Here is a 26,500-nt window from a genome sequence, read left to right on the forward strand (position 1 = left end):
CCAAAAACCAAAATAGTGAAGGCCAAAAACCAAGATGCCGACGGCCAAAAACCAAGATGGCAACAACCAAAATGCCCTACTAGAGGCATCAAAGCTCTAGTCCCCAAAACCATGGGTGACGCCACCGTGACTAAGTCCACTTCTTTTATACAGTCCATAGTCGTAACAAGTACAAATAGTCATCTGTGAGTGGATCGATGCTCTCTGGTTGACAAATTGTCCAAATTCAGTGGGACATTTTTCAGAAATATAATAAGTTCTGTCATCCACAGGACAATCAGTGATGTAGAAACTGAGCGGCTACACTTAATTTAAAAGCCACTAATGCAGGTTACTCATCCTCATCAGGCCTGTGACCCCATGTTGAGGATAAAAGTTCCATGAGGTAGTTGTCATGTTAGTCTAAATATGGCTTCTTGTCCCGCATGACAGCATAGGAGCCAGCTATATTAGGAGCCAGCTATATTAATTTAATGCTGGTTAATGTTAGTGTGAGCTGCAAGCCATGAATGAAAAGCACCCGGTCTCAAAGAAAGCAGCTTATTGTAGAGAAAACATGAGTCAGAGCCGCAGCTGACGGGAGATCAAAAAGGATTCAAAAGACGTTTAAAAACCAGACAACCAGTTGGACGTGTGTGGTGTCGGTACGTATGTTGACCAGGCAGACGCCAGGAATAGAGCTGCCAGAGGGGAGATGACTGGATCCCGCTAAGAATGCTGGGTACATGTTTAAAAGCACAAATATACACAGTGGATATTGCTTATAGTGATCACGGTTACAGTGATCAACCGCTTATATGGATCAAAAAGCTTGGGACAGAATCATTCCTGTACAAACGCTGTTTAAATAATTTGCTTATAGTAATCAAGTAGTCCGCTTACAGTGTTAACATACGGAAAAAAAACATTTTAAAACTACTTTAGACTAATGTTTATTGAATTTCCGTTTTGTTTTTTACTTCACTCCCATGATGCTTTGGTGAGAGAACGAGGAGTCCCGTCAAATTGGCGCCATTCTGCATGCAAGCTCCCGCTGCAGAGCCGGCCAAAAAATGTCAATGCCTCACCCCTCGGTGAGGGAAAAGACAGAAGAATTGACAGAAAGCCAGTAAATAGCGAACTGTCTGTGGCAAAAAACAAGAACTTTTAGTGGCCGTATCGTTATATTGACGCTCCTTTTTTGCAGCTGCCGGTTACAGCATTCTCCCTCAATACTGAACCACTTTCATAAATTGTTGTCCCCATTAGTCAGTTAGACACAAAAACATGGGAGAATTAGAGTTGAGAAATAGTGAAGTCACCCTTTAAGACAGCAGGTGAGAGTGGATTTGGCAGCTTCTCCACAGAGAAGACTGAATGGAGCGACTCTGCAGGCAGCATCCCCTCGTCTCAACAACAGCTGGTTCTGTCTGATCCATCACAAACCACGCACGCACACACACACACACACACGCACGCACGCACGCACACACACACACACACACACACACACACACACACACACACACACACACACACACACACACACACACACACACACACACACACTACCACCCTGCTGTCCTGTCTGTGCCAGTCTCTCTGGTTGATGCTGCTGGGTTGCCAGTTTCTTGCAGAGACAGCACTCAACATCTCTGTAGCTGCTGCTCTGAACACAAATTTACAAAGAGTTCCCGCTGCTGCTCCCTGCTCAGAGACTGTACATTAAAACCACTAAATTAGGGACAGAGAGAGAGAGAGACAGAGAGAGAGAGAGAGAGGGGGAGACGAGGGTCGTTTGTTTAGGAGTAGGAAAAAAATTGATTCACCTTTTTTATTCACATTTTTTTAAGATTTTGGAATAGATGTTTTAATGCCAGAATCGATATATTTGCTTCATTTGAGTCTATGTGGAGGTAGAAGGAAGTTACCGCTTTTATTGTTGTAGTCTGAGTAACGTGACGTCATATCCGTTCCGTATCCGTAAATCAAAACAAACCACAGCGAGCCGAAACGACAAAGCAAAAAACGGCGGAGGGTCAGCGTGGATATGACCTGCACCCTCACAATTGAAATCCAGCGTGGTAAACACTACACATCCAGTAAAGGATGGAAACACTTTGGGTTTCACATATTGACAGGAAAAGCAGAGCTAGACATCACATGCTAACTCTGTCACGGACAGGAAACGTGATGGTATCACGGTAACGTGCGGTCAAATGGGCCGACACTACAACTGTAGAGCAGCCATATATTGACATTTATGTTAAATGCATCCAAACGGCCCCGATGGAGCTGAACATGGATGGATAAAGAGAACGGAGCTGACGGGAGAGCTAGAGACGTCCGGTTTTCAAAATAAGGTGTTAACAAAGGGAACTGTATATACAAAATACATATATCGAAATAAGATTGATTGGATTATATTCACCAGAAATATAAAACATTACATGTCCCTTATAAATTCAAAAGAAAATACCACTAATTTATGAGGGAAACATCTTTATTCTTTGATTTTTGTAAATAAAAATGTAATAAATAATTCCTGACAATGACTGATATATTTGACTTCAGGGCATCTCTGACTACATACATGCTGAAAATCAAACATTTTTACCGTATTAATTTATATATTTCCCAATGTAAAAGTCCCTAGAAGTGTATGATTCAACTTTTCCCCATGGTCTAGTGTTAAAAAGTTAACAAAAATCAAAAACATTATTAATATCCAAAAACCTGTTGATATCCAAATGTTTCATTATGTTTCAAAATAGGTGTGTTTCTTCTCCTTTTCTTTCTTTCGACTTGTTTTTTCCAGACATTTTTCTGACTGTTTTTCGTCGGCTAGTTGGTTTATTCACGTCAAAGAGAGCTGGCCATTCAGAATAAGGCCTAATTCAGAATATCCAAAAAGAATATGCTATTTACATAACCCGTATCATATTCACTATACATGTAAGTCCTGTGTTAAGCCACAAGAAACCAGCCCTGAAACCCGTAAGGGAAGATGAAACCTGGACCGAGCAGCAACCTCTGACTGGTGTTTCTACGTATCACAGGACCATCATGTCTGAGAGTCCTCGCTGACGGCTGCAGAGAGCAGGTGAGGTAGAGCACACACAGAGATAGACTATCGGAGCGAGATGGAGACAGGCAGCTACTGATGTGAATCATGCAAAATTTATGGAAGCAATAAAACTGTTGAGCGTGAGATGCCGACGGCAGACGAGCGTTATAGGCTCAAGCGCCGGGTAGCAAAAGATAACAAGCACGAGGAAGAAGTAATACAAGCTGAAGCCTCGGCTGGGAGACGACCTCGGTAAACCTCAGTAAACAGAAAGATGCTTCATTCAGTCAGGAAGAGACCAGATGACGTGTTGTGTTTTTAATTTCCCATACGGTATGAATTTTTCATATATCGCCACACTGAAGCACAAAGAGCGCTACAACAAACAACTAATTCTCTTTAAATGGCGGGTCTATATGCGTTATTTTCCATTTTTTTTCAAGTAAACGTCCACTCAACCGTGGCAGGAAGCCGTGACGTAGGTAACACAGTAAGCTAATCAATAAGGTTATGAATAATGAAAACACTAGCACTAGCTGAGTCAACGTTAGATGTGCCAAGTTTGGAAATAACTGAAAGGGTTAGTTTAGATTTTTTGCGGTGGGGTTGTATGTATACTCCTGTGTTACTGTTTTTGTGAATGGAGTCTGGTGGCTTTGAAGACAGCGATAAACAGATCACAGCTCACAGCTGGCGGTACCGTGAGGTGGTCGGCTTGTTATTAACACGGTATGTTTCCGTGTAACGTATCGGCGGATGCCTCTCTCATTCAGCAGCCTTGTTATGTCTGTATAACGTTACACTACGTTGTCTCTCATCCAGTCATCTACCTCTTTGTTCGTTCTCAACGTGGACGGCCAGCAGCTTCCGCACACACGTCCACACACGTATCTCTCTGCTCGAAGGAGGAAGGAGGCGGGGTCACGCCTCGTCAACACGTCATCAGTTACACTACGCATGTGTTTTTTTGTTTTATTGCGTGGCTTAAAAGTGACACGTGAATAGAGGCGTTAAACTGACATGCGGAATGTCCTTGTAATGTCATGCTATTTACACACCTTCCCATGAGATCAGGTTGATCAACAACCTTCAGAACTAACTAAACACAAGCAGCACACGCTGACCACTATGTCCAGGAGGTATGTGTGATGGCAGAGCTTCTGTAACACCTTGATAGATAGAGATGCAGGAATCCACCGCATCTCTCTCCGTATCCTCAAGCACTGCCGTTAATGTGCCATTAAGCAAACCTCACAACCACTCAGTGACACAAACTGTGTCTGCACAATGCTTCCACGTGTGGATGTTTCTATCTGCAAGGCATGCTGGTACAACCCTTCCACTGATAAATGTGATTAAAAAATGTTTAGAAAACATCATTCTGTCTCTGTGCCATAATAAAAACCAGACAAGAACTCAACAGAACAAAGACTCCCAGGATGAGCATAAAAACATGCAGCTTTCCCGTCAGCCTCTCCGAAATTCATGTTGTCCTCTGAGGGACTGAACGTCTAAACAGACATCCAGCATGTTGTCAGCTGCAGCTCTGTGGAGGTGCGTTTGATTTCGTATGTGTGCAGCACAAGGTGAACGCCACATTCAGAGAAAATGCCCTGCACACACACACACACACAATGAGACATGCACACTTCATCCAGATTTGACAAGGTTAGTTAATCATCTGTCACGGGGACGGGGGGACGGGAGGACGGACAGACTCCCCTCTCCTCTGTCTGTCCTCCATCTCTTCCTCTCTTTTTATCCCTCCATCGTCTCTCTATCCAAGGGCAGCTGTCCTTTTCCACCGATATTAACCTTGGATATCTCACCACATGGTTTCATCTGTTTCTCTTTCTCTGTCTGCCCGTCGTCGTCTCCGTTTCCTCCTCTCTCACCCCTCCATCCTCTTTACTATTCTCCTCCTCTCTCACCCCTCCATCCTCTTTACTATGAGCCCAGGCTTCTCATCCTCTCTCACCCCTCCATCCTCTTTACTATGAGCCCAGGCCTCTCCTCCTCCTCCCCGTCTCTCCATCCTCTTTACTATGAGCCCAGGCCTCTCCTCCTCCTCCCCGTCTCTCCATCACTCGTTCCTCTAATCGGCCACACATCATCGCCTCCCAGGCCATTTAGCCCAAGGTAAACCTAGTGGTCCTTTTTATAAAGAGAGGAGGAGATAGAAAGGAGGATGAATGGACTGATGGACGCATGAACAGAGGGGAGACATTTCAGACAGAAGTGAAGAGGAAGTAAAAGAAGGAAAAATGAAGGGGTAAGTGTAAGGAGGTGGATGGATGAGTGTGAGGTCAGTGGAGCCAATAAAGAAGAACAAGAAGAAGAAGAAGAAGAAGAAGAAGAAGAAAAGTAAAAAGGGGGAAAGAGGACAGAAAGGGACAGGGGATGAGAGAAGGGGTGATGAGAAAAGAAGAGAAGAGAGGACAGAAGAGAAGAGGGGGGGGGGAGATGAACCAAGAGGAGAGGAAGGACATGTGGAGGAGGTGGACTAAAGGAAAATAAAGGAGGAGAAATGAAAGGAAGAAAAAAAGAGATGAGTCAGGAATTGAGGAGAGGAAACCAAAGTATATGAAACAAGGAAAAGAGAGGAGAAAAGAAGAAAGGAAGAGAGGGGAATGAAGAAGAGAGATGGGGGGAGGAAAGCAAACGAAACATAAGAGAAGAAGAAAAGTAATAATAAAGGGAAAGAAGATGAGAGGTAAGAAAAGGAAAGGGGTGATGAGAAGAGATGACAAGAGAAGGAAGGAAAGGAAGGAGGGAAATGGATGGATACATTGAACAAATATAGCCTGAACCATGAAAGGAAAGGAGCCATAAAAGAGGTGTGAAGGATGGAAGATGTGAGGAGAGAAACAAGAAAATGTGACCAGAAGAAAAAGACAGAGAGATGGAGGAGGACGGAGTGAAAAGAGAAATATAGAAGAGAAGAGTGCATCAGAGGCCGTCCTGTACGGAGGCGACGAGCGGCGTGCATCTATCAGCGCCGTGCTCTCTGTGAGACGCCGCCAGGGACGGAGACACCAGTCAACTCAGGAAATAAGAAAATGATTAAGAGCGATTTAATGTCACGCCGCTGCTGCCGCCGCCGCCGCCGCCAAGCCAAAACGCACATCTGTCACAGCGAGACTGATGTTACTGCACCTCCCTCCTCCACCTCCTCCTCCTCACTCATTCATTACACTCTCCCATCTCCAGGCCCGTATCATAGAGCTTCTCTAACCCAGCCCTCCTGAGCCTTCACATCACCCAGCTTCTGCTTTCTATTATCTAACTCGCACACATAATCTGTTGTTAACAATTTCAGCGATGGGATTCACTGTGATTACTTCCATGTGAAGCAACAAGAAGCTGCTGACGGGCGCAGAAAAAACAGGGATACACATGAAGCACCTCTGTGAGCCTTCATCAGCACCATCTTTCAACAAATGGAAGCAGAGACTCGACCGCCGCTCCCTCACTGTCTGCAGACCACAATCTTGTCCAAACTACACATGTAGTTTCCCTTTACTCTGCTCCGCTGGTCACCACAAGCCCACAGCTTTTAAACACTGCCCCCGTCAGGTGGTTGGTGTCTATTACAGTGTTGTTAGACCGTCTGCAGCAGTTTATACATGTTTATTAATGGCTCATTATATCTATAAAAGCAATTCAGATCAAAAAGTGAAGGTGACGCACTGAAAAAATCTCTAACTTTAGTTACTTCTGCCCTTAATTGATCTCTACAAACTGTATTTTCTTACAGCAAACTTTCTAGATTTCATATTTATATGAGTTATTCCAGACTTTTTTTTGACAAATAACTTAATTTTGTGCTCAAAGTTTAAAAAAGAAGGTTGTTGGTAAAATGTGAACATGACGTCTGACTATAGTAGAAACTGCAGGTCAAAGGTCATCCTCCAAGCTGCAGGAGCACTCATGCTTTCTAGTTAGCTAGGTGTAGTTAGCTAACCCAACTTGTTGCATTAGCTAACTGAGGGGTTTCCACACAACACAACACACTGACTGTCCCTCTCACTCCGCTCTCTTCTTTACCGTTTCCTCTTGCTGGAGATAAATTAACGGAAAGCAGCCGATACCGGAGGTTTGCAGGCCTCTAACAGGTCTGAACGACGGGGAGCAAACAACTTTCAATCCAAAGAAAACCAGAGAAAGTCCCTCTAAAGAAATAAACGGATCACAGTGCAGCCCGGTGTGGCGTCGGTGCTGGAGCGTTGGCAAGAGCAGCTGGTGCTGGTGGACGGTGCTCCACCAAAACGTCCTGAAACTACGTTTTAAACGGCGGAAATCTGCAACATGTCAAACCGTCCTCCGGTGCACTGTGGCCGGCGTGCGGCGGTGTGGCTCCTCGGTGCAGCAGCAGCCAGGCGGCCGCCTCGCCAGGAGGAGACGGTGAAGAAGAGAGCGAGCGAGAGAGTTGGCGTGTTGAGATAATTCTTGTCTCATTTGTGGTTCAATAAGCAGTAAATTCATCTAAACTGGGTTGAAAAAATGATGCAATCTGGTTGCCATGGTGATTAATTACTGTACGTTTAACCATTAACCGCCCCCCCCCCCCCCCCACCATTCTCTGTTTGAGAAAGAACCATATAACAGGAAGTAAAACTGGCCTGAGGGAACTTTAAGGACTGAAATTACAGACCATAATAATAAAGAACTCACCGTTACACTTCCCACCGTTGGTGGGGTCGCCATAGTAACCGGGCATGCAGCTCTGGCAGTGCATCCCCGCTGTCAGGTTCCCACAGTGCTCGCACACGCTGCCGTTCACACACCTGCTGTGGCCGTTACACTGACACGCTGGGAGGAAATTACACACACACAAACACAAGATACACTCGTTATTATTAGATATATATCCTACCTTAATGGTAATTATGTTAAAATTTTAGTTAAAAGTGAAGAACATAACAGAAAAGGTAAACATTAGAACCGTTAAAACAAAAGAAAATGATAAAAGAATCCAAAGACAGTAATGGATGAACAGTTGGAATAGTTCATGTCATATGTCTGTTCCAGCGCTCCACTCACCGGGACATTGGATGAAGGCCCAGTTGTAGCCTCTATCAGACGAACAGAGACTCTGATCCAGTACCATGTCCCTGTCTCGTAGCCGGTCCAGGTCTCGGGTCCCGGCCCTGGCGATAGCGGGCTTCATGGGGCCTCGGTAGGACCCCTCCATGCAAACACCCCTACCGGTGTTACTGGGATCACCGCACCAACCGCACTCCGTCCTCTCCAAACACTCTGAACACGTCCTCAGACCTGAACAGTTCTGGGCTGCAAGACAAGGAGAGAGAGGGGAGGAAACAAGGAGAGGAGATAAGGACACAACATTTCCAGACTTCTCATCAGAAACGCACGTTGAAAGTAAAGCATCTTTAAGGTGTATTCTGGCCACAGTCTGTCCTTCACACTGTACTATAGTTAATCCAAACCGCTTCCAGCTGAGCATAAACACAATAAAAACCCTCCTCTAATACATTTAGCTTGTTCTCACCTTTTCTCTGACCCTCCACATTTATAAAGAAATTGACTTTTTGTTTCCTCCACATCGTTCCACATGTTGAGAAATACATTTGTATTCATAAAGTGGATGTGACATTCAAAAAACACTTCACTGGTGCAAATTAAAAATGACACTTTTCTTTTACGGTATGGCATTCAATACGTGTAAAAGAAAACAAAATCTCCATACTGAAGCCTGTCTTTTTGTTCGCTGAACGTGGCGATAAGTGACAAGAATAAGAAATCACATGTTTTTTTTCCTGGGCCTTCCAAAGTTAACTTCTCGTTTTGAATCTTTCGCTCTTGTTTTGCTCTCGACATCAACACGTCTTCCCGTCATGATACATTTTAAGTCTGCAAAGCGAGGGTGGGAATACACACTCGCACAGAAAGTATCCTGGCGTGTACACAAGAAAAACCAAAAGGTTGAGGAGGAGTTATCCGAGGTGTTGTTTCTTATAGCCCGGCGAGGTGATTCAAATGCAGCGTCAAGTGAAATTAGCATTTTCACCAGAAGTTGTTTCTCTTTTGAACACGAGCCATTTCCATAAGCCACAGATGTTCTAGCTGAACATGGATCTCTCTCTGAGTCCCTGCTCAGCTTGAAATACACCTCCCTGTCCTCTCGGTATGTGTGTTTGCAAGCTCCTCCGTTGCATTATTCAGCTGTAGCGATGCTGATTCATTTGTTCTCTCTGTTCCTTTATAATTACAAACTTCTTCTTCTCTCCCTCTCTCAGATTCACTCTTTAACTCCTCTCTGCCACACTTTTATCCTCCTCTTTTGCATCTGTTTTTCGCTGTGTCTATTCACTAAGCCATCTTCCCCTCTTGTGCTCTTTAAAGGGATAGTTCAGGTGTTTCTCAGTGTGGTTGTATGAGGTACTTCTACATAGTCAGTTACCTACAGTAGATGAGGTTTGGAGAAACAGACAGGAGTACCATTATGGGAGCAAAGCAAAACGTATTTAAGCCATTTCCTTTTGGGCGGGGCTGCCTTGTGATTGTCAGGTCGCTACCACGGCGTTGTCCGGTCTGGGAGTTGTCCGTGTTTTTGTCTTTGAACTTTAACTCTTTCACAGTGTGTTTTCAGTCATGAAAGTTGACTGTAACATTTTGGTCGCCTAAAAAAGTCAGCGCTCGGTTGTACTTAGCTCCACCCTCTCGTGTTTCTGTTGTGTCGAAAAAAAACAGGATGGTGACGGCTGAAAACCAAGATGGCGACGGTCGGAAACAAAGATGGCGACGGTCGAAAACCAAGATGGCGATTGCCGAAAACCAAGGTGGCGATGGCCGAAAACCAAAATGGCGACGGTCGAAAACCAAGATGGCGATGGCCGAAAACCGAGATGGCGACGGTCGAAAACCAAGATGGCGATTGCCAAAAACCAAGATGGCGATTGCCGAAAACCAAGATGGCGATGGCCGAGAACCGAGATGGCGATGGCCTAAAACCGAGATGGCGATGGCCGAAAACCGAGATGGCGATGGCCTAAAACCGAGATGGCGATGGCCGAAAACCGAGATGGCGATGGCCGAAAACCGAGATGGCGATGGCCTAAAACCGAGATGGCGACGGTCGAAAACCAAGATGGCGATTGCTGAAAAAAACAGGATGGCGACGGTGGAAAACCAAGACTATTAAAACCTAAAAAAGCTATACAACTCCTGTGTTCTGAGAGTTTTTGTCAATGGAGTCTGGTGGCTTTGAAGACATCGATATAGCAGCATCAGTTTCTGTCAGACACAGACTGTATATCCGTCTCATTGCGAGGTAAACCAGCAAAATATATAGCATATACTTTCTCCAAAGCCGTCTACTGTCGGTAATACACTGTCTACTGTCAGTAATACATTGACTCTGGAGAAGAACCTCATTCAACCACACTGAGAAACACCTGAACTATCCCTTTAAACTCTGCCTTCTTCACCCTCTTCTCCCTCGTTTCCTGCCACTTTGATTTCATTTGATATTTCTCTGGATGACGTTAACGCACGTTAAGCGTGAATGAAATCACAAAGAAAGGAACTTTTTTCTTCATCTTCTCTCTTCGTCGCTCCCCGACTGTTCCTGCCTCCGGTTTTTACTTCCACCTCCCCGTATTTCCTTCCTCCTTTTACTTCTCCTCTGACAAACACCCTGGATCTCCACTACAGTCGACGGTTCAAAGAGAGGCAGTTCAACAGAATATCCCTAATCCACCACACCGCAGGGTTTCCTCTGCTAGAAAAGCACTTATTTACATACCCAAGAGCAGACTTTAATATCCAATAAATATACCAGGCCTGTTTATCCGTTTCAAATACCATTCAAATTGCAGAAAATTGGTAGCCGCTCTTTGTAAGCCCCACGCTGTTCATGTGCCAAACCTTAACAATTTAATATCACGAAATTTGCTGCTCCTCTTTGATTTAATAGATCCAATTTGTGGCAGCCATTTTGCATCCCCCCAGGTCAGGTTATTAGACTCACAGTGGCAGCGCAAATTTTGCTTCACTCATAATAATGGAGTGATGCTCAAAAAGCAACGGCTTGACAGTTCTTCCCTTCATATTAAGAGGAGAAACCCGCATGTGAATGGGGTGAAAATGTGTGTTTAAATATGGAAATGAGGCATTATCTTATCAAATATGTGCTAATTTCATAAATCTCCAGAACAGAAATGTGAACATTAGATAAAACCAGGTTCAAGATTCTTAATTTTGTTGACATATTAGAGTCAAAGGTTTTTACAGAGGGGATTATGGATATCGGATATATGGAAAATACCATGAAAAAATATATTTTCTCCATGTTTTTAAGAGTAAAATGTTTTATAAATCAGGTTATGAAGGATGAATGTTTAGTGGATATAAGTGCTACTGAAGTGGAGATTTCTTCTTATGTTTTGTATTACAAGTTTTGTGAAATGTTATGTTTGAATATGCAAATGAGGCATTATCTAATGCATCATTTTGATGAATTTAGGAGGAATTTAGAGACGTAGTAAAATCAGGGCTGTCAAAGTTAACGCTAAAATGACACGTTAACGTATTTTGTTTTAATGCCACCTACACCCTCAACACCTTATAACTCATTAAAGTAACTTGTGATTTTCAAAAACCAAGATGGTGACAGCTGAAAAAAACAATAACGCGTTAATGCAATTTCTTTAAACCATTGACGCAATTTGCAATCTTTAGGTTGTAGCGGGCTCAGTTTTAAAGCTAGAGTGAAGATACTGGTATCATATGAACCTAGTAAACCTAAACAATCCATTGGTCCAAACCATGTCATACTAGCTTGTCATGAAGGAGGTTAAATAACGCTCCAAACTTACACTTAATTCTGGCGAGGAAAAACTGACATAACCATTTTCAAAGGGGTCTCTTGACCTCTGACCTCCAGATGTGTGAATGTAAATGGGTTCTATGGGTACCCACGAGTCTCCCCTTTACAGACATGCCCACTTTATGATAATCACATGCAGTTTGGGGCAAGTCATAGTCAAGTCAGCACACTGACACACTGACAGCTGTTGTTGCCTGTTGGGCTGCAGTTTGCCATGTTATGATTGGAGCATATTGTTTTATGCTAAATGCAGTACCTGTGAGGGTTTCTGGACAATATCTGTCATTGTTTTGTGTTGTTGATTGATTTCCAATAATAAATATATACATACATTTGCATAAAGCAGCATATTTGTCCACTCCCATGTCGATAAGAGTATTAAATACTTGACAAATCTCCCTTTAAGGTACATTTTGAACAGATACAAAAATGTGTGATTAATGTGTGATTAATTATGGACTATCATGCTATCGATCCTACTTATTGCATGCAAAACTCCTTGCGCATTATGGTGGCATTTATACGGCAGGGAGTACTGCACGACTGCTCTCGTACTTTAACATATACTCTGATGCAGAGTTAATCTCTCCACACAGACAGCCTCCCTAAACGCACACTCAGAGGTACATTTTCAGCTCTCGACTGCAATTCATTTGTGAAACGTGTCAGAATCAGTGACAGCGAATGGATCAAATATTTCACACATCTGCCTGCATGTCACAAATATGATGAAAGGGGCCCCGAGGACGCCGCGCCACACGAGTACAAGCAGCTCACATAGAAGTAGAGAGACTCCTGCGTGGATAGAAAAACATATAATTTACCTGCTATGTTCTTCATGCATGAGGCTATATTTAATAACTATCTGGTTCCACGTGGACAGAATTAAGAGAGGTTATTGCTTGGTGTAGTCTTGTGGACTCGGGGTATAGATGAGGATAAGAGAGAGAGAACAGTACCCTCAGGGTTTACAGGCTTTAGTTTTAGTTAACAGCACCACAGATGTAGCTGTACTTGCTGCTGTTACATGACACTAGCTGCAGGCTACTTCCAGAGTAAATGTCCTTTTGGACGGTGCCTGTATTTCCCATGAGAGTGGAGAACATATTTCATGATTAAAAACCAAACATGTGATCTAATCATGTCCGTTGACTCCCGGCTATTTTGTGGATAAAAATAGGAGAAGCTGATTTATGCACTTCAGACTGCTTAAATGTTCCTCTAATTTCTTGGAGAGAAAAAAAAGGGTGATTATTCTCTCCTCACTCCTCACTCTGTGTTTGTGTCCACAGCTCAGCAGCAAAGTAAACACTCTCCTGTACTGCCGACAGAAGACGCATAACTGTAATTTAATTTTCCATTTATTGCACTTTACTGTAATTGAAGTTTGAGTTATGGGCTAGTGAATTTAACATGTGTACAAAGAAGAACGCTGATTCATTCCTGAGGCATTTTAAAGACTAATGAACTTAAGATGGAAAGTGAAAATTCAACCGATAAAACGAGTTGAGTTTAAAAGAACAAAGCTTTGATATACAGAATTATACAACAGATCAACTCAGCTTTCATAATATCTTTGATCAATGTCAGGGAACATCATACCTGTTGGGTTTTATATCAACTTCATGGGAACGAGAATGAACATAAATGTTGTAGGGGGTTAACGCGATAACACGTTAACGTAAATTTCTTTAACACATTAACGCGGTCGATCTTTTGGAGGTTGTAGCGGGCTCAGTTTTAAAGCTAGAGTAAAGATACTGGTATCATATGAAACTAAAAACCTAAAGAATACATCGGTACCAACCATGTCATACTAGCTTGTAGTGAAGGAGGTAAAATAACGCTCCAAACATACGCACAATTTTGGTGATGAAAAACTTGCATGTTATGATTTGAGCACATTTTTTATGCTAAATGCAGTACCTGTGAGGATTTCTGGACAATATTTGTCATTGTTTAGTGTTGTTAATTGATTTCCAATAATAAATATATACATACATTTGCATAAATGTATAAATATGCATTCGTCCATGTTGATAAGAGTATTAAATACTTGACAAATCTCCCTTTAAGGTACATTTGGAACAGATAAAAAATGTGTGATTAATTTGCGATTAATATATATAGATATATAGATATATAGATATATAGATATATATTTATTTATATTTTATCTTCAGACATTAATTCATATTGAACAAGGCAAAATAATGATTTCCTTTTACCTTCTTGTCCTAGGTCTACAGTGAATATGGCTATTTTTAGGACAGAGTTAAAGAATGAAATATAAATATCTACTAGGTTTGTTTTAGTTTTTTTGTTTGTTCTTTTCTCTTCTTTCTTTTATTTTACTACTGTTTATGCTTACTTGTGAGTTTTGTGTATATAGATTTTTTGTGTTTTTTCATTTGCTGTTTTATTTGTTTTGTTTCACTTTTGATGAGTAATAATGTAATTTTAAAAATGTTTAAATATTCAGGACTTCTCTTCCTTCTTCTCCTGCATTAAAATGTGTTTCCTATTGTATGCATTTTGTATCCAAATAACGTGCAATATAAACTAAATAAACTAAACTAAATGTAGTAACTAGGTCAAATCCAGAAAGACGTGTTTGCATCTCAGTTGGCGCCACAAAAAACATCACTCGCTGGAAACTTTCACAAGCTGCTGTCGCCACTTGGAGACTTAATGCCTTTAAAGTTCTGTCAACAAGAAACACGAACATCCCTCCAACGTCGGCTGCTGTACAGCAAACATCCACCACGCGCTTCATGTGATACCAATAAAAAACTCTACTTCCTTTTCCAAATCCTTCCCCTAAATATACGGCTCTACTGAAATCAGGATATTAGTCATTGACAGAGACAACCTGGAGGATACCTGAACACAACAAACGTCACATGTTCTCGTTGTAACAAAGAAGGATCGCTTGTTCCTGCCAGGAGAGTTTTCATCTTATCAAAAATTCTGTCGGCACGATAACGTCGTTGGCGCCCCATCCTGTTCATCAAGGGGCTGGTTTGATATCTGCCGTCCCTGGGTAGCATACGTATCGCCTGGCTTCATCTGGTCTCATCCATTCGCTCCTACAGTAGCTGACAGTTAGCGTCGCTGAAGCCAGTAGATCATATTATACATAATACATCAAGTATAGGAGCCATAAGCTGCCTCCTCCATCGCTCCTCTTGTAGCACGGAGGAGCCGAAAACCAGCTGACAGATGTCATGTGTCTCGGGCGTCTTGTGAGGATTTCCTCGGAGAAAAAAAAGCCATTTTCTGTGAGCAGTAAAACCAATATCAGCTACAACAACATAACCATCACCTGGCTTCTACCTCTCTCTGAGTGAAGAGTTGAAAGCACTCAAATCACTGACCTGTTGTAGTCACCTGTCTAAACAAAGTACAGAAGATTTTTCTGGAGTTCACTGATATTTCTGTGCAAAATGGACCGTAGATTCAGACACATTTCCTCCACAAATCTGTGGAGGAGGAACAGTTTCCTGCAATGGCATTAGCTGAATACTAGTTTCGGCTCTTCAGCTGCTGATATCTCCTTTATAAATGCATCAGAATTGATTCATTGGGCGTTCTTTGGTATGTTCATTAGGACTTTTTGATGCAGCTGTTGCTGTTATGATCTACTGTAAGACTCCATCCCCAAAAGCAGTAGTTTGTTAAAGTCAGCAGGTCTTTCTGCATCCTTCTATCAACTGAACAACAACGAACAATCAGCTGCCAGTAGCAGGATAAACGTCTCAATGTGGGCGTCCGCACTGAACGAAATCCACCAGAAGCAAACACTGACCTGACGAGCTACGCAGAGAGGAGAACTGAGCTGACAGCATCCAGAATAAAAGTTTAATTTACAGACTATCAATCATATCCACGGCCATAAAGCTGCAGGTGCAAGACCTTTAGGGACCAGATGCGTGAAGTAGAGCTACAACGATTAATCTATTAATTAACAATTATTAAATTAAACACCAATTATTTTGAAAAAAAAAATCTAAATTCTCTGATTCCAGCTGCTACATCAGCGATGTGCGATATCATTGTTCAATATTGGGATGACGATATGACTAACAATAAATAAACAAATATTAAAGTGTACATATAAGCTGTACTAACGGTCTATTCTACATAGCAACGGCCTTTTCTACATAGCAACGGTCGGTTATACATAGCAACGGCCTGTTATACATAGCAACGGTTTGTTATACATAGCAACGGTCTGTTATACATAACAACGGTCTGCTATACATAGCATTGTTCTGCTATAAAGAAATAACAGACCGTAGAATGCCGTGATTGACCAATCAGAATCGAGTATTCAACAAAGCCGTGTAATAATAAATACGTACGTTACGGTCTTAAGCTCCGCGGCCCGTTTAATACTGGGTTTCGGCAACCATCTCTAAAAAAAATGTTTTTTTCCTAATCATCGCGTCCTTTGCAATGTGTTTATTGTGCATGTTGATATTGCGATGAAGAAAATAATACGATTTATTGGTCAGCACTATCCTCAATAACAGTAAACTGAATATCTTTGAGACATTTGAGGACGTCATTTTTGGCTTTGGGAAACACTGATCCACATTTTCCCCCATTTTCTGATATTTTATAGATCAAATAACTAATCGATTAATCGAGAAAATAATCAACACATTAATCAAAAATTAAAATAATCGTTAGTTTCAGCCCTGAGTGAAGTTCAAAAGTGTAACGTAAGCCAAAGAAAGTCCATTTTATAAGAGAAAACACAGAAGGGCACAATTAGGCTGGGATTGAACGATCTGCTGGCTCTCGAGGGAGCTCCCAACACTCCCAGATCCGAGTGCCGGGGCAAAACTGGAGCTAATTATTTCAACAGTGCTGAGGAGTGTGTAGCGAGCCTCCGGCCGACATGAAAAATGGGAATGATACACAAAGCCTTGGGCCGAATTTATCTGATAAAGAAATTACCCAGTTCAAATTGGATCCTCAGACAAGTTATTTTGTAGAAAGAAGCGGCGACCGAAGCCGAGGTCATGAATCCTTCAGCTGTAGCCGCCGGGCCTGCTCTCTCCAAAACAAGACGCCATTAATCCATAAACAAGAGAAGCAGAAAGTTAACATGACGCAAAGAGTGACGGACTGTGAAAGAGCAACCTGAGAATCTGAAATGTAGAATATGTCATGTTTTATACGCCACACTCTAAGCAACAAAGGTGGAAAAAGTAGCAGAACAAAAGCCTCCCACACACCTTCTGCCACCAAACGGAGATATGAATAATAAAAGAGAGGAGGCGACGGGGAGAAAAGGTGCCATTATGTAAGAGCTGAAGCTAAAGCGAAAGGAGGGAAAACAATCTTGGCTTGCTAACAGTAGACTGGAGAGCTGTCTGTGCTCAGACTGCTGGCACCAGCCAGGAATAATAATCACCAGTCAGTCACTACATAAAAAAAAAACATCTCCAACTTTGTGAAGCTGTTTTCTTAACTCAGAAACAAGAACACTTTCCTACAAATTGACTATTTGTCTAACAAAAGAGAGAAAACACCAATAAAAAGTTCTGCCTCGGGGGAATACTTTGACAGTTTGATTATTTCTTTAAACCAGATACTTGTTAAACTGCAGAATATAATATGCCCTGGACTTTACCTGAACTTTACCAAATGAAACGGGTTAGTTTAGTCTCCTGTCTAGGTTGGTTATCTACCCATGGCTGTAGTTGGTTAATTACATAATCATTCTTTGGGAAAAAAGTAAATTGATGTTCAAAACAAACTTAACTAAAAATGTACTTCTGCACTATTCTCATTCACCAATACATTAGTTCTTAAAGAGTGTCTGGACTAGCGGTGACATCTAGTGGTGTGGTTGCAGATTGCAACCAACTGAGTACCCCTCCCCCGCTCACTCCTCCCAAACCAGGACTGTGGTAACATGAGCCGCTGAGTGCAAAACCGTGGGAAGAGGCCATCCATACCATGATAATTAGACATTTTCCGACACACTATACTATCTGTGTAGGGATGCTAATTTTGAAAGATTTTCTAAACCGATAACCGACCCTCGTTAACCGATTATTAACCGATTATTAACCGATTATTAACCTTTAACCGACAAGATTTGTGCCTCGCATGCAGCGGTGCACCAGCTGCAGGGTGTGAACACAACAAACAACTGAGTCCCTAGTTCACCGTCCGGGAGCATTCACTTAGCTTATAAAACATGATTTAAATCATCATATGCTGTGAATCAGAAAGGTTGCAGAAGGGTCTTTTTGTCATGGTTCGTGATCTCTCTGTCTCTAAAGTACACAATCATTCCTGCACACATCTATTGAGCTCAAGGAGAAGCAGTGGTGAGGCTGAAAAACCTCCATCATCCCGGGGAGGTGTTAATATGAGAGCCATGTTCAGAGACAGCAGCAGCAGGAGGAGGACTTCATATGGAGTCAGTCGTGTGTCGTCGTAGCTGATCGATTTCCTGCTCTGTAGCTACAGGAGAGGTGGAGCTGCCTCGGTCAGAGACCTGACTGCTGATAAGAGACGGATCAATACCAGTCTATAATGACTCCATGATAAGAGACTTGAATATGTAGGGAAAAGAAAAAGTAGTAAAATCTTCAAAAAGTTGGAATAGCATAACAGAAAAGTGTTGGATGATGCAGATCCCTGTAGCTTCAACTACAGCAGTGCATCATATTATATTAAATTAATAATTTGCATGTACTATAATGTTAATCCAGAGAGTCACCTCGACCAACACCCCCACTCTCCACGTCTCACCTGCACAGTCCTGGGTCTGCCACTCCAGACACTGCCCGTAGGGGAAGGAGATGACGTACGCTGACGAGTCGACGCAGCGCTGCGTGCTGCCGCACCACATGCACTCCATGGCCTGGCTGGTGCAGTTGGCACAGCTGGTCCGCAGAGAGCACGGCGTTCTGCAGGGACGAGCAGTCTGACTCTGGGGACTCCCTGAGCAACGGGACAGACGGAGACACAAGTTATTTAGTGAAGAATCAAGTTTAGAGCTCAATAAATCGTGATCATTCAGTTGTTAACAATAAGTGAGTTAATTCTTCATATCTCTAATCTGAGTTTCATCCTGTGTCCTGAAAACTCGCTGAGTCTCACCGGCAGGTTTTTCACAGATGAGGCCGTCGGCGGTGGCCGTGCAGGGGTTGGCTTTGAGGCCGGCCGCCGGCGCCCGCTCCAGGTAGGCGCAGAAGCCCGAGTCGCTGGGCTCTCCAGTTAACCACCGCAGGCTGGTGTTGGTGAAGGGCGACGCGTCCTCCCAGCCCCAATACGACACATTGATCTTCCTCAGGCCAACCCAGGGAGACAACGTCTGCAGGGAGGAGAGACGGAGAATAAAAAGCAGGAGATATGTTAGATGTTTCATACCCAATTTACCTTTTATTTATTTACCTGTAAGTTTGAGAATTTAGAATCACTAAAACTTTATTTACACAGAACATTTCATTGCAGGTGGAAGCACAATGTGCTGCACAACGCGTGAGCAACCACAAACACTAAATTGATAAGTGTAAAGATAAAACATGAGACAAAAGTAAAGACAATTTAAAACACACACATAAACTGGGTTTCCATCAAAAGTTTATGGGACGTTTAGTCCCTGGAACTACTTTTCAAGGAACTAAAAGGTTCCTTCGGCCCCCTGTTGTCTGCGTTTCCACCGCGGTCTAAAGACCTGTGAAGATTATGCAGATTAGTCCGCTGACGTATGAAAAAGCAACATGACATGACGAGAGCTGTTGATGGTCGCAGCGGTTTGTCTCACTGCGACGATATTTACTGCTGCACGTTGGATGTAATGAATGAAATGCAGAAGAGGAAAATGAAACTAAGAGCGTCTGTCTCCACAGTAAATCATCTGCTGAGTGTTTGATGGATATTTATTTGCGCTTTAGAACGTAATCGCCGTGAATCAATCAGGAATTAACTTTTCTTTTCTCTCATTCACGGCACCGCCGCTCTGTCTCGTCTATCGCTCGCACGATATCACCAATCAGCGCCAATCATCCCTGCAAACTCCACCTGAACGTTCTGGTACTTTCAGAAAGTACTACCACCAACCAGGACCTTTTTGGGGGGGGTAAAAAGGCCCCAGAACTTAATATAGTCCCTGATCGCTGCGGTCAAAACACAATGAGTTCCTCAAAAGGTTCCTAGTTCCGGGAGAAAGTTCCTGCAGTGGAAACGGCGCTATTAATGACGCATTTAATTCTTGATGTCTAATTATCTTTTGATATGTTGAGATATATTTTCTTTTTTTCTGCACTGTTTTTTTAATGTATTTCATTGTTTTTATTGGATTGTTTTCCATTGTTTGGTTACTTTTTCTGCTCATTTTATGTCCTTGTTGTTGTTGTTTAACTTTTGTTGTATTTTTTTAAATGATGTTAGTTTAATTCTTTCTTCCTTTGTTATTGTTTATTTCTCTTGGGGTTGGGGGGAGGTCCTTTGTTTTCACTGAGTGGATTTTGTGCGATTTTATGTGTGTGCAAATAAATTAAACTTAAACATGTGAATAAAAATTATAATATTTAAGATCAGCAACCAACCAGTAAGAATTAATAAGACATGTGAATTAAAACCAAATGAATGAATTAAAACCAAATAATAGCTAAAACAAACATTTGACCAATATAAAAACAATAACTCACATGGGTTAAAACCAATAAAATAAGTCAGAATAAAATAAAATAAATGTAAAACTGTAAAAGGTTTTTGCTCAGTGTACCGTCATCAGTACTGGCGTTGACAGTCACAGTATCTAAAGAATCTAAAGTCAACTTTTCCCACAATGCTTTTGGGACTCCCAGTTCCCCAGGAGGAGATGGTTTATCCTGTTTGTTGAACTCTATAATATCAGTAGAGAGAGGATAGTCAGTCTGGAAGTGTTGAGGAAGGTTTTCAGCAGCATCTCAGAGGTGAGGTCAACCTGAGAGAAATCACAGAAATACAGAAACAGCAACCGATTTCTAGGCCAAACACGGTGGAGCTCACTTCAAACTCTCCTTCCAGGAACAACGAATAGAAAACTGTGGAGAAGATGCAGCGATTTAAGCTGCAGACCAGCCGGCAATGAACAATATGAACCCGATAAACCTCAGATACTACTCTTTTCTTGTTTTCTTAGGTTTATTTTTAAAGAAACAAAAAAATAATGAGCTGTAATTGTATGCAACACAGTGACAGTGTCCTAGACTTGCTGTCGGAAAAGAACACAACAACAGAAACAAAAACCTGCATAATAACAATAATACTACAAATTAAAAGCTAGATAGTGAAGCAAATAACAAGTAATCTCCCTTCGCCAGGAGGAGAAGTCACACGGCTGGTAACTCTGAACAACAAACATGTTTCACATGAAAGAAATCAAACCTCCTGCAAATTACTGGAACTGTTATGAAAGCAGGAACTCTTCAGATTAACTAATTCAGGAGAGATTTCCAGGAGGGGACTGTAATTATAGCCGCTGACTGAAGTGAAGCTCAGTCAACATTTGAATTATTTGCTGAGAAAACAAGTGTGAACGATTATGAGAAGAGTTTTGTTTAATAGAAATCAAAAAGTATTTTCCCACAGCTGTGATTTATTTCATAAAAAAAACATGCAAAAGCCTTATTATAGATTATTATTAAGACTCACAATAGAGAAGTTTTAGTGTTTTTTTTAGGGGGGTACAGGGGGTCTTTAGGGGGGGATAGCAGGTCAACAGTAGATGTCACATAGAAGTGGTGTACATCATCTGAAAGCTGGGAACCTGAAGATTAAGTTTGAGGTGCTGCTTTGCACTGGATGTCAAGTTGTTCTAGCCATAAATCATAAAAACCTAGTAAAAATACAGTATATAAGGGTTGAATTTGCAGAGAAAGTAAATTTATGCTGATGTGATCTCAAAAAAGATGGAATGACAACTAGGGCTGTCAATCAAGTAACATATAATCACAATAAATCGCAATTAAATGCACAATTTTTTATCTGTTCAAAATGTACCTTAAAGGGAGATTTATCAAGTATTTAATACTCTTATCAACATGGGAGTGGACAAATATGCTGCTTTATGCAAATGTATGTATATATTTATTACTGGAAATCAATTAACGACACAAAACAATGACAGATATTGTCCAGAAACCCTCACAGGTACTGCATTTAGCATAAAACAATATGCTCCAATCATAACATGGCAAACTGCAGCCCAACAGGCAACAACAGCTGTCAGTGTGTCAGTGTGCTGACTTGACTATGACTTGCCCAAACTGCATGTGATTTATCATAAAGTGGGCATGTCTGTAAAGGGGAGACTCGTGGGTACTCATAGAACCCATTTACATTCACACATCTGGAGGTCAGAGGTCAGGGACCCCATTGAAAATGGCCATGACAGTTTTTCCTCGCCAAAATTTTGCATAAGTTTAGAGTGGTTACAACCTCCGAAAGATCGAATAGCGTTAATGCATTAAGAAATTAGTGGTTTTAAAACAAATTTGCGTTAATACTTTATTATCGCGTTAACTTTGACAGCCCTAATAACAACACAAGAGACTTAGAACCACCTAAAAGCATTAAATGTAGATTAAAAGACGGTTACTCGTCTCTAGAAGACAGAAGTGAAAGTAAAGTGTGTTTCTCTTCTTCTTTTCATCAAATATTTGCTTATATTTCTGCCGACGCTGCACATTCATCAAAGAGTCTGAGTGGTCAAACATGTCAGAGTCTCAGATGACATTTCCTCCAAAAACATCACAAGACGACGGCTCTATCGTGTAAACGGCTCATTGACTCACAGACATTAAACATTCACATCCTGTCACTCCACATCTGGGTTCACTGTGAAGAAAAGTGATGATGAAGCTGATTTCTCTGCTTCAGGGCGGGCTACAGAAGGATTAGTAATGTTTATTTTATTTTTTTTATGCTTGAAAGCAGATCAGAAATATCCTGCTGCTTGAGATATTTCAACTCCTCGTGGTGCTGTGAAAATATTTTCTGACAAGTGTGAGCGTTAATATTAAATAGCTGAATATCAAATCAGCCTAAAAGCTGCGTCTTAGTCATGATGTTCACATCAAAACAGAGTTGTAATCACACGCATCAGAAGACAGATAAACCACGCTTATTTCATTCATTAAATATTGATATACACTCACGTTACATAACTCAACTTTATGATATTGAGATCACACATTCGTTGGCGTCTAATAATACAGAACTTATATTCATGATGTTAAAGGGCAGGTCCATTATTATTATTATTTTATTTATTTATTTATTTTATATCATTCTGTATCTTCCAGTGGTGTTCCTGATGTATTCTAATCGCAAAAATTCACATATTGGTCAAAGTTTATTTTAGTATCAAAATGCTATTTTCCTTCAAGTCCTTCTAAAAACTTTTTCCCACATTTATTCTCATAATATAAAAAAAAAATCTTGTAAACTTCTGACTTTATTCTCATAAAATTACAACTTTTATTCTCGTAATATTATTACTTTTATTCTCGAAATCTCTGATTTATATTATATATATATATATATATATATATAAATTAATAAATAAATAATTATATATATATATATATACATATATATATATAAAATAATAAATAAATAACTATATATATATATATATATATAAATTAATAAATAAATAATTATATATACACATATATATATAAATTAATAAATACATAATTATATATATATATATATATAAATTAATAAATAATAATTATATATATATACATATAGATATATAAATAATAAATAAATAATAATATATATTATATATATTAAATAATAAATAATTATATATACACATATATATATATATATGTATATATATATATATATAGATTATTTTGTTGTTCCTCCATGTGGCCCTGATACTCCGTCAAACATCTGTAATATGCTTTCATACTTATTTCTTAAGTTCATGTTTAATTGGATGATCTCACCATAATGTTTGTATTTATATAGGCTAAATGTCCTGCAGCACAGTGGTGGTGTAAATAACCACAGCCAGAGTGGGAAATAATATAGCTTTCACCAGCACTGTTAACATGCAGGAGTCCTGTCACATTTCCTTTATTCATGAATGTATATTTGTTTCATACCACCCACCTTGTCTTGCAGCTGGTATTTTTGTAGCTCCTCCAGAACAAAGTTGACTTGTTTGTCTGTGAGCAGTGAGGCGATGTTTCCTCCCAGGTTTTGCAGTAGTGCTGGGCGTTATCGTAGCTCTCGCTGCTGGAGTTGATCCTCAGGCAGGCCTCTCCGACGTGGTGCCAGGCCTCCCCACACAGCTGACCTGCACACACACAAACACAAACATGAATTCTTATTATTCAGTTTGATTAAAACACAGGATTACATTGAAAGTCTGTAGTCTGCTAGTAAATGTGTAGGCTAATCCTTCAATGATCTTTAAACACAGATCGCAGATGTACAAAGAGGTAGGTGAACAGTCAGGTGGACAGTCAGGTGGACAGTCAGGTGACTGGCAAAGATGGGAAACTCACTGAGGACTTGTGGACGAGAGGGGGATGACACTGGAAATTAAAGTTGATGTGGTGGGCTGGAAAATAAACTGTGCTGCCAGACTCAACATAACAGCTTTAAGAGAAATACTTCTGGTTAATTCATAACACATCTTATTGGACTGATATTAGAGGTTGATTTATAATGTTATTTTAGATCAGAGCACCACGTTCTTGCTTTGACTCATCAGGAGTTAGAAATATGTCACACATGGGATAAAGAAAAGTGATTGAGTATTCTTAACAAAGGAAGAAAAGATGCATATATGATCTCATGGTTGTTATCGGGGTCACTTGGTAGCATCTTGTGGGAGTTTATAAAGCAGAGAGGCCGTTCAATTAGCCAGGAGATGAAAGAGTCTCCTCTGAGCACGGCTGTTTATTTTGGACTCTGGGACTGATTACATTCACAGGCCCATAATGGCTTCCATCACCAACCTTTTCATGCTACAGAAGAGAAAATACCTGCTTTCTTATTTTGCCAAGCAATAGCAATAGGCAGGAGTACAAAAATAAATAGAGAGATTAGGTTACGGTCTTTGTGTAAAAAAAAAAAAAAAGCAGAGATAAACATGTCAGAGCCATTTAGCATAATTGGTCATAACATGGTGTCTGAAAGAAAAGGCCACAGCTGCCATGGTGGCGGAGCTCCATTACCCCGGCTCACACTGTTACTGTGAATGTAGCACAGAAAATCATAGACAAGACATAAAGCTTTTGTTTCTGGCGTTGTCCCACTAATGGACTCAGAAACACACACACACAGAGACGTACTAATTTCATTAGTGTGGGCCAGTGACCCGTTGAAAGGTCACGTCCTAAATGATACTTCCTGTTCACACATGCAAAGACTGGAGGAGAGACAGTACGCCCGTCATTATGTTTTGAAGTGTGGTTTGTATGAGGAACTTCTCCATCGTCAGTGTATTATTACAATAGATGGAGTTTGGAGAAACAAAGCAAAGCAATGTACTGCTGTGGATGGATTTTAGACACCTAAAATAATAAATATCAGTTTAAGTGTACACTATATTTACAGTATATTCACTGCTTCACCCTGACATAAGACAGCCCTTTCTGACGTGGAGCTGAAGCTGTTGTATTCATCTATGCCCTCACCAAAGCCACCAGACTCCATTCACAAAAACAGTAATTTAACCTCTCAGAACAGGGGAGTTTCTGGTCTACCGCTGCCTCGATCGGTTAGTTTGTGTGTGTTATTGTGTGACTTTAGTTAGATCGGATTCACCAATGTCACACAATAACACAAACAGCATAACACTAACTGATCGATGCAGCGGTAGACCAGCAACTCCTGTGTTCTGAGAGGTAAAATTACTGTTTTTGTGAATGGAGTCTGGTGGCTTTGAAGAGAGCAATATAACAGATTCAGTTCCCCGTCAGAAAGGGCTGTCTGATGGTGAGGTAAAGCGGTGAAAATATTCTAAATATAGCGTACACTTAAACTGATATTGCGATCTCCAAAATGTATTTTTCTGCTGCTCCCGTCCTCAGCTGCTTTACCTCGCCATCAGGCAGCCCTTTCTGACGGGGAACTGAAGTGTTTAAAGACTCCATTTAAATGTGACACAGGTCCAAAGTACATGTTGAAGTGTAGTTAGTTAAAGGATGTAGAAATAATGATTATATGTAGACATTGCATACCAACATTTAAATGCATAGACGCCTTTTGACCTGCAAATTACCAAAAGCATTATGTCTGGAACTACAATCCAGTGCTCCATTTTTATACAATGTTACCTCAGCTGAAGAAGAGAGCCGGCTAACAGCTCATAACAAACTGAAGGGGGAGGATACTGTATGTACCAGGCTACAGGGCCTTGATGTGGACAGAAGAGGAAGAAGAAGGGAGCAAACACAATACCAGCCTCTGCTTAAAGCTACTGCAGACTTCCAACTCATAGCAGAGCAACATAGCTAGCAGGCCCCTTAGTACAACACAACACAGCACAAAACAGCACAGCACAGAACAGGATCATTTGTGGATTCAAATAGCAAGAGTATTTCCTTTGCCCCTCA

The 26,500-nt window shown here is 41.1% G+C and overlaps 1 protein-coding gene across 1 annotated transcript in view; it reads right to left on the reverse strand.

Annotated features, from left to right (window-relative positions):
* atrnl1a (attractin-like 1a) overlaps window positions 1-26,500 on the reverse strand; it is a 259,397-nt gene that overhangs the window by 165,611 nt on the left and 67,286 nt on the right. The window contains 6 exon segments of the mRNA XM_037782216.1: window positions 7,721-7,858; window positions 8,090-8,338; window positions 18,675-18,866; window positions 19,026-19,239; window positions 24,045-24,136; window positions 24,139-24,231. Coding sequence (XP_037638144.1) covers window positions 7,721-7,858; window positions 8,090-8,338; window positions 18,675-18,866; window positions 19,026-19,239; window positions 24,045-24,136; window positions 24,139-24,231 — 978 coding nt within the window.

The sequence above is a fragment of the Sebastes umbrosus genome, chromosome 10, assembly GCF_015220745.1.
Source record: "Sebastes umbrosus isolate fSebUmb1 chromosome 10, fSebUmb1.pri, whole genome shotgun sequence".
NCBI classification, from domain to species: Eukaryota; Metazoa; Chordata; class Actinopteri; order Perciformes; family Sebastidae; genus Sebastes; species Sebastes umbrosus.